The sequence below is a fragment of the Rhinolophus sinicus genome, linkage group LG10 (genome assembly GCF_036562045.2).
Source record: "Rhinolophus sinicus isolate RSC01 linkage group LG10, ASM3656204v1, whole genome shotgun sequence".
Taxonomy (NCBI): Eukaryota; Metazoa; Chordata; class Mammalia; order Chiroptera; family Rhinolophidae; genus Rhinolophus; species Rhinolophus sinicus.
Window position 1 is genome coordinate 7,613,972 of NC_133759.1, and position 18,012 is coordinate 7,631,983.

At 44.0% G+C, this 18,012-nt stretch overlaps 1 protein-coding gene across 40 annotated transcripts in view; it reads left to right on the forward strand.

Moving 5' to 3' along the window:
* The window catches only part of MAP4 (microtubule associated protein 4), a 151,361-nt gene that overhangs the window by 115,884 nt on the left and 17,465 nt on the right, over positions 1-18,012 (forward strand). For 19 of the 40 annotated variants that reach the window (XM_019723965.2, XM_074312421.1, XM_074312423.1 and 16 more), the window contains 2 exons: positions 16,403-16,524; positions 17,284-17,499. In XM_019723965.2, the coding sequence (XP_019579524.2) occupies positions 16,403-16,524; positions 17,284-17,499 (338 nt within the window). The remainder of the gene's footprint in view (positions 1-16,402; positions 16,525-17,283; positions 17,500-18,012) is intronic. The other 21 variants (XM_074312425.1, XM_074312427.1, XM_074312431.1 and 18 more) reach the window with 3 other exon arrangements.

Sequence of the window (18,012 nt, forward strand, 5' to 3'; positions counted from 1 at the left end):
GCAAGGAATTCCCGTGGCAACTGAGTCTAGAATGGAAGTCTTCTGGTTTATAAGTACATTTCTCCTTACCTGGCCGTGCGCAACCTGGGAAGATTTGGTGTAAGTTCCTCACCCACCAACTTGATACAATATGGGGGGAGGGGGGTGGGGGTTTGAGTTCCTTGCTGCAGTGTCTCCTGGGGGCGAACTGCGACCCTGACTGAGACGATGTCTGTAGTTCTGAATTGGACTAGAGCACTGGCAGAGCCATCCTAGATCTCACTAACTTTTCTGTACTAGGTTTGCCCCATTGTTTGCCATCCACATAACTTTCACCTCGTTCGGAGGGAAACAAACCCATTAATTCTTGTTCCATGTAATCGCTTCCTTGGTATGTGTTGCAGAAGCAATAGTGTAATCAAACTGTAAGTTACTCTGTCCCTTCCCCTCTGTAAAAGCCTCTGGGTCTGATTTTTCTTTGTGAAGGCAGAGGGCCTGCCTGCCTGCCTACTCGGAAGCATCATGAAGGTAGCTAACAGAGCTGAGGCCTATAAAAAGCCATTGACATACCTGTAAATTCTCTTGAGAATGGAAAATAGTAATGGAAGATTGCTGAGGAATAAGCCACTCCCACCTCCATCATTCTTTGCATAATTAAGACCACGAGAAAGGTATAAGGTATAAGGTAAACACTAAAAGTAAATGTTTTGCTTCTTTCTCCTCTTTATTTCAAGGTTGCTTTTGTTCCCCAAACACACGTACACTTATACTCACATGTATACATACTGTATATTAATTTGGGAGTTTTGAATTGATTACAAAAAGACAAGTTATAATGTCAAATTAAAGTACTTTTCTTCATTGAGCAAAAAAATAAAATGAAATAAACGAACATTAAAAAGGAGAGGGCATCCAGTGACTAAGATTAACTTTTGCTCAGTGGTGTGGGAGACGGCAGTCGGAGACCAGGCATCTTCTGTGTGGCTTTTCCATGAACTCACCACTTGGTCTTGGACAAACCATTTTATTCTTTTCTCTCTGGATCCCATTTTTCTCTGTAAAATGAGCGGGTGAAGTCAGAGGAGCGCCAGCATTCCAATTCTGTGCCGTAGCACATACTTCCGTGTCCTTGGCAGTACTGTTTTTATGGAATGACCCTTGACCTAAAAGAGATTTGGAGAAGGGGCTATTATTTCCTTTAGGTAATTCCTCAGATTTCGACAGTTACCTTCTTTTCTCTTGTCTGTTAATTCGTTATTGAAATTAGGGTTTGTATAGTGTTTGTTGTAGTTGATGGTTTGGTTTGTTTCTGTTAACCTTCTTCAGCAGAGAGATTCCATGTACTAATTCTCCAGTCCAGCTTGATCATTTCACAATCAAATTCCCTATTGGGAGAGAGAAAACCTACTTTATGCATAAATACATTTTGTTAGCTTTTTGTTTTTTTAAGCTGGCCTCAGTGGGTACGTTCCGTGTGTTAGCGACCTTGTGAAATGCTTTGTCTGTATACGACCTCACACCTCCATGAGGGGTGGATTCTGTGGGTGTCTCCATATTGCTCCTTATGTTGTCCTGTTGTACCCAGAGCCCTGGGTGACACCGAGCGTAGTGCCTCCCTGAGCGTCTAGCTGACATGCTGTCTCGGGCACTTGCCACTAGTCTGGGCTTCTTGTCTGGGCTTGGACTTCTTGGCCACGGACCTTCCCAATGGCCTCTCCTGACTCTTGAGCCCTGTGACTCTGAGGCCTCTGCCAGATGCAGTGACCGGAGACAGACCTCGCCATGATCTCCCTTCAGGCTGCCCACATTCTGACCCCAAATAACGTGCTCCTTTGTCACTGGCCAGCCTCATTGTCCTGGCTCCTGCTGCTGGTCTTCTGGCTGACTCACATTTTGCCATTTGCTGTTTATGGATCGATCGCTGAGGCAGGACATGTGAGATTGCAGGTAGCAGGGCCTTGCAGTTCTAGTTTCTGCCTTAGCTTTTTTTTTCCTTTTTGGTACTAGTGGGGAGGGTCTGGGTAGGCTGGCTTGCTCTTCGCTGAGGCTCTTCTCTGCCCATCAGAATATGGCGGCCAACTGAGATCGCCGTTTTCTTCAGACGTGCTCCAGCACCCCCTACTCATGCACCCTGCATGGGGAAGGGGGGCGTTTATTGGCCTCTGGTGCCACACTGTGAGTTGGACATAGCAGCAGACCTGTGATTCCTTGAGTGTGTGTTTCAACGCTTTTTATTGAGGTGTAAGAGTGTTAAAAATGTGAAACTGGAAGGCACCTTAAAGATGCCCCTCATTTTATGGATGAAGAGACTGAAGCTAGGAGCCATTATGTGAATTGCTCAGTCAGAACTATTAAGAGGCACAGAGAGACTTTAAAACCTGGGCTTCTAACTCCAAGCCAAATTATTTTTCCCCACAAACCAATAGAAGGTGTCAGTAAATTGAGTGTGTGTGTGTGTGTGTGTGGTGTGTATATATGTGTGTGTATGTATGTTTGGGGAGAGTGACTAGTTTTTGAGGGGCTGGGTCTGTTGAAGCATATCTGCTTTCTAAGTATTTTCTAAATCTTTGTCGGTGGCATGTTTGGACCGCATTGCAATGACACCCTCCTCACCAGACTGTCAGAACTTCCATCATATATTGTACATACTTAATTGTATTATTCAGTTATAAGATACATATTTAAAAGGTAAGAAAGCCAGAATTGACTCAGACTGATTTCATCACTAAGCCTTTCTGTACCCAAGACTCTCCTCTCATTTTTTCCCATTGCTAATTAGAATCATGACCTTGCCGGCACCGCCCTCATCTCATCTTACGTCCTCACTTCCTGTCCCTTAGTGAGAGTTTTGTCGTAGAGTAAGGTGACCCTGGTTCCTCACCAGTGAACCTTTCTTGTGCTTTGACATGTACAGCTACTGAACTGCTGAAGGTCAGGAGGACGGAGGGGTGTATGTGAGACTCGGTTTATGTTCAGGACAGAGATCAAATGGAAATTCATAGTTTTCTCAGCATTGCATCACTGCCAATTATGACCATGAACGTAGCCCGGTGTTAGGTACTGAAGTTGATGCAAAGGACATACAGTGTGTGTCCTGCATGCTCCTTGGGGTCTTGAGTAAATTACGTGAGTGGTATGAATAGTAGAGAAGGTGAGAACTTAGGGACAGAGTTAGGGAAACTGTCCTTTGCTGGGCCTTGGTAATCTCTTCACACTTTCTAGACCAAAAATGGAACATTTTAAACTAGCCCTTGTTTTTCTAACAGCATTATTGAAAAACTGTAACCAAATCATTGCAGTTGATTGCAAATGGCTTTTTAAAAAACCAAGCTCACTTTTCTTCCTCCAGGTAAAAGATAGACCATGTATTCTATTTTTTCCCTCTTTCACAGAATTTATTTTATACCTATTATATCAAATAGCATTTTAAACACAGACATATAAACTCCCTAGTAAGATAAAGCGAAGGCAAAAGTGTGTATCTTGAGAAACAAGATACACCAGCACTTATATAGTCTGCATATGTTATTGCATTTTTTCATGATTTGACAAAGCATTCATGAAACAGTCTGCAGACAACTAGTTTTAACAAAGAATATTTTTAAGCAGACGTGACTTTCCTAAATTGTGTGTTAGGTAAGAATTTTACAAACATTACTCACATCAGCAGTAATGATGGAGCTGGAGAGCATTGCGCCCTACCCAGGCTGCAGGGCGGGAACCACCACTTGCGTGGTGGGACCGCTGGCCCTTTCCAAGGCTCTTGCGGCCTGCACATGTCAGCCCTCGCATCTCTCTGTGCGTGTGGACTGGTTTGCTGAGCCACTGGGTGTCAGGATTCCCGTCTGATAGCTTTGTGGAATGGATCAGGGAGGATAACCTCGAAGAATGTGTACGTGGACTCTCCGACCCAGTCAGAAGAAGGACTCTCAGCCCCACGGTGGCGTCCAGCTCGCTCCTCGGCAGCAGACTGAAGGCTTCCAGCAAACTAGCTGGTTGACACCGTGATGGACAGGCTTGCCGTAGGTCGCACCCTTAGGAACTGGGCATTTGCGGCCACCACAGCGCGCATGAATCTGATATATGACGTAACCGTGCTTGGCCTTGTGTCCCGGCCTGCGTGTTGTATCTGGCCGGGCAGGGCGGGGGCGCCGTGGAGCGCGGAGCGCTGGCGGTACTGCCCGCAGTGCACGCTGAGAAGAAACCGATTACGTCGGATTGCTGCTTCCTCCATAGCTCCTGGGTGTTGTACCTGCACGCGCCCATCTTGGCTCACCTGAGGGCTGTGGCCAGACGGAAAGGTCGTGCATTCTTGATGGAATATTTCACAGTTCCTATGTTAGTACAGGATAGTGACTTACAGGCAGGGCAACAAAGGTCAGCTTTGTTCGAGGTAGAGTATAGCCTCTCCTTCCAATGTAACATTTTTTTGCCCCCAATAATTTTCTTTTATGGATTCCTCAGTCCTGAATGTACAGTTTGTAAGCGCATAGGCCAGGGCAGCAAAGGACCATGCTGAATTAAATAGGGGCAGTGGGCTCTGGTGGGCAGGTGAAACCCCAGGCCACAGACTGCAGAGTCTTACGTTCCAGACGTCAGAGCGGATGAATTGACCCACATGGCAGCAGGGCTGGAAAGGACAGGGCTGGTGCAGGAGGGACACCCAGCTGGTCCAAGGAACCAAGGGGGAGCGGGGCAAGAGTAGAAATGCCGGGGTGTATTGTCATAGCTGGGATACATGTCCCCAAGCCTTGAAATTGTTGATCTTTAAGTGAACGCTTTATTAAACTGGCACGATGCGGAACTACAGAAGCCCTTATTGGGCTTTGGGAACTCCACTCAGATCGGTTTTCAAGAATTTTATAAGTTGCTATGACAGCAAACCCACTCTTCCTCTGAGAAATGAATGCTTCCAGTTTTGATATTACATTAAAGGGTGTTTTTTTTAAATGAAATTTTGAGCAATTTTCTGGAATCATTGTTCTTTAAGGGTGATGATGGTTTGAGATTGGCAAATGAGTCTTGCTTATTTTTAAACCAGCGTTTTGAGTGGGTGAATGTGGAAGTGTGGGCATAGTGTCAGATAAGTGAATGTGTGGGTATGCATGGATCTACACTGGTGAAAGCCAGAAGAATTACTACCCTCAGACCCACATTGGCACCATACGGTATTTGAAATTGCAGATCTAAACAGAGTGCTAGTTAACAGGAAAGTGCACTTTCTGTTTAACTGGCATTTGAATGTGCAGAGGGTAGCAGGTTTCTTCCTTTCTCTTCCTTTCTCTTTCATTCATTCTTTCTTCCTTTCTTTCATACTAGTAAATACATTTAGTACCCAGCTACTTGAGCTGAGAGGGGCATTGGGGGAAAGATGGGTTTTGTCATGAGTACTGGGGACGTGGTGTGATGTCACTGCCAGCTCTGTGCGATCGTAGGTGGTGTTAGAGCTCCATTAGCAAGAGGGGGGAGAGCTGTGGAAGAGACAATGTCGCTCTCAGACAGGCAGCCGGCCTCTCACGCTGTTGTGCACGGCCAGCTCTGTCAGGGGGGGCCTGCAGAGTGCCGAATGGACTCCCCGAAAGAAATCAGCCCAGCTGGATTCGAGTGGCAGCGGACAGAAGGCAAACTGAATGAAATCGGGCTGAATGTCAGTGTGGACGGGCAGCTGAAAGACGGGTTTGTGAAGAATGCCCGCTTCCTGGAGCCGAATAAGCTCTGCTGCTTTGAGGGGAAGCTAGACAAAGAGCTCGGCATTGAAGTGCAGGACCAGGAGCTGCAAGCAAGCCGGGGTCCCCTGGAGAGCAGGTATGTGATTTCAGACCCCTGCCTTGCCTCGGAGGGACACTTGCCCCACCAGAAGACAGCCGTGTTCCAGCTGGGATCCAGAGAGGGGCCAGACAAAAACAAAGCCACTACAGTTCAGGGGATGGTGGCAGGGAACAATGGGCCGGAGACCAAGAACCAGCCAGCCCTGGATCTCCCTGGGGCTGCTGACATCCCTGTTAAGGGACAGGAAACCAGTGTTTGGAACCCCAACTTTCATTCAGTGGCTCCAGGCCGTCAGGGCCCAAGGGAAGCAAGTCCAGGAAAGGAGAATGGCATCGCTCCTGACTGCCGGGTGATTGGGGTGGGGAGTGAAGGTGGGTCCTCACTACCTGTGGCTGTGGCCCACCTGGCCCCCACTACTGAGCTTTCACCCACTGCTACTCCACCTGTCACTATGGTGGAGTTCACGCAGGAATACTCGAATGCCAGCTCTCACGTCAGAGACCACGATAAAGAGTTGGAGAAATTGAGTTCTACCGAGGAGGGGGCTTTGCTCGACCAAGCTCCCCAGCAGAAAAAGGCGATGCGCCGGGCCCTGTCTGAATGCTCCCACCTCTCAGTTCCCCCAGCTGTCAACCTTGCAGATAAGTATCCTGAACTGCCCGCCCGAGAAGAGCTTTCTTCTGGCCTGCTGCCTCTTCCCAGTAGCCCAGCGCCCATTCCTACGCCCAGGAAACTGGGGGCTCCTGCCGTCAGGCGCTCCATGACGGTGGCCGAGGAACAGACAGCTAGCTACAGATTGAACCCTGGGGAACTGCCCATCCTGTCTACTGAAGAGACACCCCCTTCCATCTGCGAGGACCCAGTGGCCAAGAAGAGAGAAGAATCGACCCACTTCAGCAGCAGCAGCAGCTCAGGGAAGAAGGAGCTGGGCACTGCGGGGCTGTGTCTCCATGGGAAGCTGGAGCAGATTCCTGAAGTCAGCAGCAAGGAGAAAGGACAAGAAGATGTCAGTGGGACAAGGACAGAGGCGTGCTCCCAAGTCAGCCAGGGAGGTGAGAAACCGCCAGGACAGGAGGCTCTGGCGGAGGAGAAAGAAATCCAGGTCACCGCAACCCAGAGCTCTCCATCGTTCCTGTGTGAAGACACCCCACGTGACGGTATGTTTCTAAATTTTGCCTCCATGGGGAACAAGCAGACAGCAAGCAAGGAACCAAAGTGACAGATTCCCAGCAGGAGGTTAGGTGGCCTGCTACTGCTGCAGCATGTGACCGCCTGGGGAACTGGGGAAAGCTTAGTGCCATGGCTTTAGAAGGATGCTGGGAGTGAGGCGAGAAAGCGGACGAAGTGAATGTGGCTGCGTCAACCTGAATGCTGGCGGGACAGATAGTGTGGCTGTGCATGTGCGCTGGTGGGTGGGCATAAGGAATAGAGCCCTTTCCTTGACCTGTCACTGTGCCCACCCCCCGCCCCCATCTTCCCACCCCTCAGCTCCCTGTTGGTTTGGTCAGATGGTTCCTGGGCCCTAAATCGTCCAGTGGCAGCTGATTGATTTCCTTGCTGGAAAATCTGTCGCTGTGTATTCACAATGGGTTTATCAGCAGTGACCTCCTGTCATTAAGTAGCACAGTCTGGGTGTAAGCTCTGTTTTCCGTTTTGCTTTTGAGAACGTTTTACTTTTGTTCAAGCTGAAAAAGAGCCTATTAAAGCTGGCTATTTAATATTCTTTTCCTGCTCTCCATGTTTGACCCAGTCTTGCTTCTAGTTTTCTCGTCTGTATGCGTGTTGGAGGATGTGGGGGGAGAAAGGGAGAGAGAGAAGGAGAGACTTGCACTTAATAAACAGCTAAATGTTGCAGTCTTTTGTGGCCGCCTTCTGTGTCTTTCTTCTTGGCCCTTTCTTCTCTTTCCCATCCCCCACCCCCATGGGTCTTATTGTTGGTGGTCTAAAAAAGCTTGTTTTCCTGAGTCCTGTTTGAGCACAAAGGGCCATGATTCACAAGCTTGTTAATGGAGATTTGAAACATGGCTTTTGTTTGTAAAAAATAGCCTTTTTTTAGAAACTGTTTTCTCTAATATTTCTTTCAGTACATTTTTAATGAAAATTTTTACTTTTTGTCTTAAAATTAGAGGTGGTATTTTCTAAGGGGGTGGAATTGGAACAGGACTTTGAAAACTGACAGTTTTTTTCTGTTTTGTTTTTAACGGAGGTGGTCAAAGAAGCTTCCTATTTCTCCTATGATTTCTTATGGTTCCAAGGCACAAGAATTAAGGTGTGCAACTCCGTGGCTTTTAGTTTTGACAGAACTGGAAGTGCCTCATGAGCAGGATTCTGTCATCTTTTCATTGATCCCCAACTGCCCAGTTCAGTGCCACATACTTTCTAGGTGGTGATGAGTGAAGATATTTGTTTATTTCAGAACAAGCTCATCCTAGTTTGTGCTAACAGAAGTCATACTGATAGAAAAAATTTTCAAATGATTGACAAACCCCACTGATCCATTCACCTGATAAATGTTTGAAGGCTGGCTCTGCTAGCTGCTATTTAGGTAAAACTGTATAAAAATTCATTTATTCAACATGCCTACCAAATGCCGTCACTATCTAGGTGCTGGCAATTGGCCTTAAGCTCAAGCAGCTTATGGTCTAGTTGGGGTGGGAGTGTTGGTGAGAAGGTTGTGGAGCAGGGAAAGTGTTTGGAGCAGGTGGTCTCGGAAGCCGAGGATGCCTAATGATGCCAAGGAAAGCCATCCCGGCAGAGGGAGCGTAGAAACAAAGGTATGAAGCCTGGACAGCTCGCATTAGGTCAAAGAACAATGGCGAGTGTATAGGGAGCCCTCTCTTAAGGATTATTTGACTGCAAAGGATGGAAACACACTCAGACAAACTTATATTTATAAAAAGTTGTTTATTGATAGGCTCTAGAAGAATCTGTGGGAATCCATTTGGAGCAGTGTACCAGGCAGCGTTCATTGTGTGGCGCTCTCGGAACCTCTGCACCCCCCTCCATATGAGCTCTGTTCTCTTCCCTCCTGGAGACTGTTTCTTCTCTGCCATCTCTTACTTTTTGCTTTCTTTGTGGCTCCGGTCTACATAGAACATTGGTTTGACATGGTTAGGGGCTCTCTGCCCCATTTTATGCTACCTTATGTCTCAGGGACCCAAGGTTGCTTGGCTGCAGTTTTTTTTCTTTTAGAGAAAGAGCGAGTAAATGTGTCTTATTGGGTCAGTTTGGTCCAGTCAGCTGTGTGCCAGGCTTCTTAACCAATCTTAGCCATGTAGACCTGCCCACTTCATGTGGAGACTCCTCTGGAGAAGGGGATGGGCTGAGCAGACATGCCAAAGCTACCTAGAATGTGGCGAGGAATAATGGGAGAAAAAATGCGCCCTGAGAAGTTTGAATATTACTCTTGTGTTTAGAACACTGTGGTGACTGCCTACGGCAATAAATAAAGTGGCCCAAAATCTGCTTTGGGGAGACTCACCTCTTCTCAGTAGATAACATGAACTGGAAGACAGAAGATTAAAGGTGAAAAATTCTGTTATGACCATTTGATTCAGGTAGTAGTCGCAGGTGAAATTCTGAGGACATGATAGTGGAAATACAACAGAGGTGAAATCAACTGGACTTGAAAACTGGATGAGGTATGAGGCGGGGAGAGGAGAGGAGGGAGGGGACAGAGAGGGAGAAAGAGGTGTTGAAGGTGATACTGTGATTTTGAGCCTGCGTTTCCCAGTTGGTGGTAGTTGTGCAGCAGTTAGTGAGTTCTGTTTTGAACATTTTTTTGTTTTTACAAAACTGTGAAGACATTTGGGTGGTCTCCAGCAATTGGCTGGGATATACCCCTGAGGCAAAGGCGGTGGGTTATGGCAAGAAGCACCGTCTGGGAGAGGGAGAGCATTTCTGCGTGTGCACAGGTCAGATGTTTTTCGCTGGGTACCATTCACTTGTATAGGTTGAGGTGTTGCCAGGGTATATGACAGGCAGTGAGACTTACAAAGCCTTCATGTTGTGTATGGAAAACCTTGTGCCTATTGAGAACTGCTCCTAGTGGTCCGGGGCCGGTATCAGCAAGTCACACATGTGGTAAGATATTCTTTCGGCGTGCTATAGAACAAAGGTGTTACCAACCTGGTGTTGTGGGTTTTTTGTTTGTTTGTTTTTTCCACATTTAAAAAACTAACGAAATTCAATTTTTGACTAAAAGTACATGTGGTTTCAAACATCAGAAAGTATAAAATTCTATACATCAGAAAGCTTCCTAGCAAGATGACATTGCTTCACTTTTTATTGCTAAGTAGAGCTAAATACTCTGAAATAATTCTACAGATTCCCTGAATGGAATCTGAAGGGTGGAAAGCAGAGGGCAGACTGAGTAGGGACCTCAGGACTGGAGGAAGAACAATGCAGTGAATTCCCTGGGTTGTTTTTCTTTTTAATTGTTCATATATCCTGGTCTGGGCACTGGAGAATGCCTCCAGTCTGGAGTCACCAGCAAGCATAGACAAAAGAAGAAAAGAAAAAAAAAAAGAGGAAAGCCTGCTCTTCTTTGCCAGAAGCCCAGGAAAGTAGAAGACCTATATGAGCCCTGTTTGCCTGCCCGTATCCAACAGCAGTGGTGGGCTGTGTCCTCCTGCAGGGACAGTGTCAGCAGAGCTCAGGAGGGCCTGCCTGTTGTTCTCGTCACTTCTGGCAGCAGCTGCAGCCCTGGTCCACTGGCAGCACTGCAGGATGATCCCCTCACATGAGCAGGGGGACCCATCCCCTATCCCTTAGCAGCTGACAGCACCAGTGGCGCCTACAGGCCTGGTGTCCTCCAGCCTTCTACCTACTAGCAGAAGGGGACCTAGCTATGTGTCCTCCCCGGCCTTTCCCTCCAGCAGCAGAAGGCAGCCTAGGTAGGTACTTCCTGCTCCCAGCAGCACCTGCTGGCCTGGTGGCTTCCAGCCCTCTACCCCAGGGCAAAAGGAGACCTAGAGAGGGTTCTTCCCGCACCCTTCCCTCCAGCAGCAGAAGGCCAGATCGTCGCTTTCCACTTCCAGAAGCACCAGCAGAGTTCTAACTAGGCAGCCAGAGAATAGACCAGGAAAAACTCTGCATTCCATGTTCTGGCGTCACTCAACCCCCTCGCCACCCAGGGCAGTAACTTCAGCCTTTGCAGGCAGTACCAGCGGGTGGAATAAGAGCTTCCCGGAGCTAGAAGAACACAGCAGGCCAGACTTGCACTGCATGGGCTCTGGAAACTAAACTGTTGTTGACGCTATAGCTAGAAACAAGTGATTACCTTCTAAAGTACAGAATGGATTTTAAAGCACCATCATAAAATTGCTTCTCCTTGAAATAAATGAAAAACTAGAAAACCTCAGCAAAGAAATAGATGTTATAAAAAAGTACCAAATGGAAATTATAGATAGAAAAAATGCAATAATCAAAAAAATGTGTCTGATGGACTAGATAGTGGACTCAAGATGTCAGGGAACAGAACCAGTGAACTTGAGGACAGATCAATAGAATCTATTCAGTCTGAACAGCAGAGAAAATAGACTGGAAAAAAAAGTACAGCTCTTCAGAGACCTTTGGGACAATAACAAAAGATCTAACATTTGTATCATCAGAATCCCAGGAAGTGAGAAGGAGTGTAAGGCTGAACAACTATTCAAAGGAATAATGACTGAAAACTTCCCAAATTTATCAAAAGGCATAAACCTATAGATTCAAGAGCGTGAACAAACTTCAAATGGAAAACCCAAAGAAGTCTGCACCAAGGCATATCAATAAACTTTGGTGAACTAAAAACAAAAAAATCTTTAAAACAACCACAGAGAAAATGATGTACAATCTATTGAGGAACAGCAGTTCAAATGATAGCGTGTGTCTTGTCAGAAACCATGGAGGGGCAGAGGAGGTAGCCCAACATTTTTCAAGTGCTAAAAGAAAAGAACAGCCAAGTGCAAATTCTATATCTGGTAAAACTATCCTTTGGAAATAAAGGGAAAATAAGGACATCATTCTTAGACAGAGGAAAACTAAGACAATTTGTTGCTAGTAGATATACCCTTAGAGAATGGCTAAAGGGAGCTCTCCAAAAAGATAAGATACGGTAACAGAAGGAGGCTTGGAACTTCAGAAATTAAAGAACAATGGAATGGGTGAAAATAGGTGTAAATGTAATAGAAAAGGAAATATTTAAGACATCCTATTTTTTAACTGGGGAGGGTAAAAGATGCTAAATGGAAGTATGTTTTTAGTAATTCACTTCAAAGTAGTAAAACGATACCAATAGGCTGTACATACACATATGTTGCAATAACTAAAGCAACCACTAAGAAAACTAGGCAAAACAATACACACAAAAACATAAGAACATCAAAATAGAATTCTAATAAATGTTCGAATAACCCAAAAGAAGGCGAGAGAAACAGAGGGAACAAATAAAAATAAAAAACAAAATGGCAGAGCTCTAACATATCAACAATAACTTTAAATGCAAGTAGTCTAAATATTACAATTAAATGATGGATTGTGAGAATAGATTTTTAAAAATATTATCCAAGTATGCTAGCTTCAACAAATGCATATCAAACAAAAGGACCTAAGTACGTTAAAAGTAAAAAGATAAAATACATATATCATGTTAACATGACTTTTTTTTAAAAGTGGCTCCCTGTATTAATATTAGACAAAGTAGACTTCACAGCAAAGAATAAAGGATCAATCCACCAAGAAGATATAGCAATTCTAAAGGTATATGTGCCACAAAACAGTTTCAATATACACGAAATAAAAACTGATAGAGCTGTAAGGAGAATAGCCAAATCCACATTTATAGTTGGGGACTTAGTATATATCTCACTCTAAGCAATTGGTAGAACTACTGAATGGAATATTCATAGAGAGATATTTAACAATATCATCAAACAATAGGATCCAATTGACATTTACAGAAATTCCACCCAACAACAGGATATCCCTTCTTTTCAAGCACCCATAGATCACTTACCAAGATGGATCCTGGGTCATAAACTGAAAAACATTTAAAAGATTGAAATCATACCGAATATATTTTCTGACCATAATGGGATTGAATTAGAAACTAATAACAGAAAGACCACAGGAAAATCATCATACATGTGGAAATTAAACAGTACACTTCTAAATAATCCATGGATCAGGGAAGAAGTTTTCAAAAGAAATTTCATAAAAACAACTGAATGAAATTGAAAATGTAACACATCAAAATTTGTGGAATGTAGCGATAGCAGAGCTGAGAGGGGACTTTATGGCACTAAGTACTTACATTAGAAAAGAGGTCAATAACGTATAAATTGCTACATCAAGAAGCTAGAAAAAGTACAAAAATCCAAAGGAAGCAGAAATATAGTGAAATTGTAAACAAGAAGACAAAGGAAATCAAACCAAAAGTTGGTTCTTAAAAAAATGAATGCAGTTGATAACCTTTAACAAAACTGGCAAGGAAGAGAGAAGACAAAACACCAGTAACAGGAACAGGAGATGTCACTGTCGCATTAAAAAGATAATAAGGGAATACTAGGAGCACCTTTACACTCACAGATTCGACAACTTAGAAGAAAAGGACTAATTCCTTGAAAACCACAAATTGCCACAACTTAACCAAGGAGAAGTAGATAACCTGAATAACCATTAAAGATATTGAATTTTTAATTAAAAATCTTCTGATGTTTTCACGAAATAATTTTGCCATACATTTAAAGAATAACACTAATTTTACACATCAAAATATGAGGGAGTACTTGGTAACTCGTTTCATGTGGTCAGTATTATCCTGATACCCCAGACAGACAAATACAGTACAAAACAAACTACAGACCCATATCTCTTATGAACTTAAATGTAAAAATTCTTAACAAAATATTAACAAATCACATCAAGCAATGTACTATGAAAGTAATTGTACCCGACAGCTAAGTGGAATTTATTTCAGATACGCAAGGCTAGTTCAGCAATCAAAAACCAGTCAGTGTAATCCACCATACCAACAGTCCAAAGAAGAAAAATCATAGAGAAGAAAATACGTTCAACAGAATCCAACAGTCAGTCGTGATAAAACTCTGATCAAAAAATCGCGGGAGAACAGTTAATAATGGAACACGATGCTTCTACCCAAAGGTCGGGTGCGAGGCAAAGATGCTTGCTGTCACCACCCTTTACTCAAGATTGTACCGGAAGTTCTGGTTGGTGCAGTAAAGCAAAGGAAATAAAAGGCATATAGATTAGAAATAAGTCTGTCTCTATTTGCAGATGACATGATCCATTGTCTGTGTAGAACATTCCAAGGAATCTACCCCAAATCTCCTACGACTAATAAGCAAGTTCAGCAAGGTCCCAGGATACACTGTCAACATGTAAGAGTCAACTGCATTTCCATACACTAACAAGGAGCCTGTTTTACTCAAAATCCTTTCCATGAATGTTCGTAGCAGCTTTGGTCATAACAGCCAACAACCGGAAACAACCAGAATGCCGTCCAGAAGGTGACTGGTTAAACTGTGGTGCAGCCAGACCGTAGAATACTCCTCAGCAGTAGGAAGGGACTTAATAATGCGTCTCCCAGCATTGTGCTCCATGAGAGAAGCCAGAAACAAAAGGTTGCATCTTGCACAATTCCATGTGGCTAATAGTTTTGCAATAATATAGAGATAGAGAACAGATTAGTAGTTGCCAGAAGTTTAGAGAATGGAAAGGGAGGGAAAAGGGTGAGATGGTTATAAAGGGAACATGAGGGAGCCCTGTGGTGTTGGAACAGTTATGTCTTGTTAGTAGTGGTTACGTAAAATTGATAAAATTGCACAGAACTGCAGCTATGTGCAGGCATGCGCGCACACATATGAGTCCATATAAAACAAAATATCTGAATAAGCTCTCTGGATTGTACCAATATCGGTTTCCTGGGTTTCATGGTGTACTGTAGTTACGCAGGATATCAACACTGGAGGGAGGCCAGGTGAAGGGTACGTGGGACCTCCCGGTACATTTACTTGCAAGTTCCTGTGAATATAATTATCTTAAAACAAAAGGTTTTAAAATAAAGTCTCCTCCCTCCCCAGTTTAGTGCACCATCCCCCTTCAAATTTAAGTTACCATTGGTTTTTGTTTTGTGATTCTTTTGAATGCATGTATTAAGTGTATTCGCAATAGAAATGTGTTTCCATCCCCCCATTCCTTTTCTAGACATATGGTTTCATGTTATACAGACTGTTCTGCACCTTGCTTTTTTTTTTTTCCCACTTAGAGATTATTTCCTATCGGTCATAAAATAATTGTTTTGTGTTTTTATTTTTTCAGATTCAGAGATTACATTGATATTTCTGCCATAATGCTTTAAGCAGACTCCTATTAACAGACTTCCGGTTATTTCAGTCCTTTGCTTTCATAACAGTGCTCTGATGAAGGACCTTGCACTTGCTGTTTTGCAGGTGTATGAATGTATCTCTAATATAAATTGCTAGAAATGGGATTTCTGGATTAGAATTGATCTATACTTGTAATTTTCCGAGATACCGCCAGACTCTGCATATGAGTACATTTCACACTTGCCAGCAGTATATGTCCTCATATTTTCCCAACAGTTGCTTTCAAATTTTCGGGCTTTTGACAGTGTGCTAGGTTAAAAATGGCATCTCAGTGTAGTTTGAATTTTCATTTTTCATTAAAGACTGGACATCTTTTCTTATATTCAAAAGTGATTTGTATTTCTGTAAACTGTATGCATATTCTTTTGGCCATTTCTCTGGTGGGTTGTTGGCCTATATAGGCGTTATCGATTTGTAGGAGTAATTTATAATAAACTCTTTGTCTTTGATGTGAGGTTCAGATGTTTGTTTTCCTGTTTATCATTTGCTTTTTGATGTTCACGATTTTTTTTTGGCCATGTTGAAGGTTTTTCATTTTCTTTAGTCAAACTTACCTTTTGTGGCTTCAGGATTTTGCACGAATTCGAAAGATTTTCCCTGTACCCAGGTTATAAATTTCATGCATTTAAGTACTTTCAGGTGTAGCCCTATATGTGAAGTAACCTCCTCATAGTGGGGCTGCTGGGTATGGCCTTAGGCAGTAGACTTTATTTCTGCGCTGGGTCTGATTTCATGGGTCTTCTCTGCCTTGTTGGAAATGTGGGTCACTGCTAGAATTAGATCGAGTTAATCTCACATCCTCCATAGAGTGGTGCTTTACAGGGAGAGGAAGTAAGAGGAGGACATTGGATGATCTTCTGGCTCTTATCCCATCTCTTTGCAACCTTTATTCCAAGAGATAAACTCTAGTAGAAGAGGTTTTTGTCCCCTGTGTGCTCCGGGAGTTAGTGGTTGGGTGACAGAAGCCCTTTGCCCGTCTCCAGGGAAGGGAAACCAAACTTGAAGGGCCATTTCCTTCCATTGATCATTTGTGCAAATCCCACTTAGGTTGCTTCTCCTCAGGGACAGGCTGCCTGAATCTCTGGAATCTAAAACTGTCCTCCGTCACAATGAGGGGAGCTTAGGAGTCTTGTCCACATTTCAGCAACACAGCCCTGTGGACTGTTTCAGAATGAAGTGCTAGTTAGTTGTCTGTCTCTGCTAAGGCTTGCATTTTTGAACTGAGTGTGAAAAACATTTGCTTAGCTTAACTTTCCTCCACTTAGGAATAGCCAAGCCAGAAGAAGGACGGCCTCCTGTGAGCGTGACCGGAAATGACATCACCACCCCTCCAAACAAGGAGCTCCCACCAAGCCCAGAGAAGAAAACGAAGGTAGTTGCCAGAATGGTGGGTTATCTTTTACCGCTGTGGTTGCTTTTAAACAGTATCTTCAGCTATTATTGCTTGAATCGTGAATGAAATTTCTTTTTTCTGAGCTGTTATTAGTCCTTTCTCAAGTTCTGACATACTTAAAAAATATTTTCTATTCCCATTTTACCCTAGTGGACTAACTCAAACCTTAATTGTCTGCCGTTGACCCTGTTATGTTGACTATCTGTAGAAACATTCTGTAGTGCTTCATTCCTGCTTCCCTTCACAGCAGCAAAAGTATTGACAGAACTGTTCTGAAATCGATTCTGAAAATCGGCATTCATGAAAAGGAAACACAGACACTTATTGGTACTTATTGCAAAGTTCAAATGCCACACTTGAGTGTGAGCTTAAAACAGGACGCGATGTTGCCTCCTGGAGGTGCAGGTACCGAGTCGCCTGCTGATGACTTTCTGGGTACGATTATTCAGCCACCACAGGTTAGGTCATTGTTTAAGGCTGTTACTGAGTTTCAATCTTCAGGTGTCAAACGGCTGGAATTTGTGACACTGTCACCAAGGAACAATTCCTAATTTTCTTTTTCTCCATCCTGGTGTCTTTCTACTGTTTGCTCAGAAAAAAGGAATGCTAATTTTCAGTTGCAGCTCTCCTCATTGCTTATAATTTATTTTGAATTGTGCAATTTATACTTTTTTTTTAATTTGTTTTTATTTTTGTCTGTGTGTTTGATGTTGGCCTTTAAAAAAAACAAAAAAACAACAAATCAACTTAAAGCCTTTGGCCACAACTCAGCCTGCAAAGACTTCAACATCGAAAGCCAAAACACAGCCCACTTCTCTCCCTAAGCAGCCATCTCCCACCACTTTTGGTGGGTCGACTAAAAAACCCATGAGCCTTGCTTCAGGCTCGGTACCAGCTGCCCTGCCCAAACGCCCTGCTGCTGCCACTGCCAGGCCCTCCATCTCACCTTCAAAAGATGTGAAGTCCAAGGTAAGTAGTCACCTAAGCACTGTGCAGGGAAAGGTTTCCCTCTTGGAGTGTCAGGTAGACAGCTGTGGAATCAGGCTGGTGGCGCTGGGGAAAGGCCAGGGAAAGAGGGAGGGTGACATGCCACTCAGATTGGGGGCCCTTGATGCAGTGGCACCATTTGAAGGCCTTTGATACCTTTCGCTGTCCTGGCTGAAGGCAGTTTTACAGCTACCCTGGTTCCTCTTTCTCCCACCTTCCCTTACTCTTCACCTATTTATGTAGTTGCTAACCAGTTTCTCCTTCTCCACATACTAATCAGATATTCATTTTGGGTATAATTCCCACATCAAATTCCCAAACTCTTTTTTTGTCCTTCTCTCTAATCATCCTGCAGAAGTGAATTTGACCCATTACTTTTATGATAAGGTCATCCAGTTTAGCTCAGCGGGTTCCAGCATCGTGTGATAACTTACTTGGCTTTTGGTATCAGGCCACCTCTGCCTGGGCTGCTTCTGAAATTTTCCCGTTTTTGAG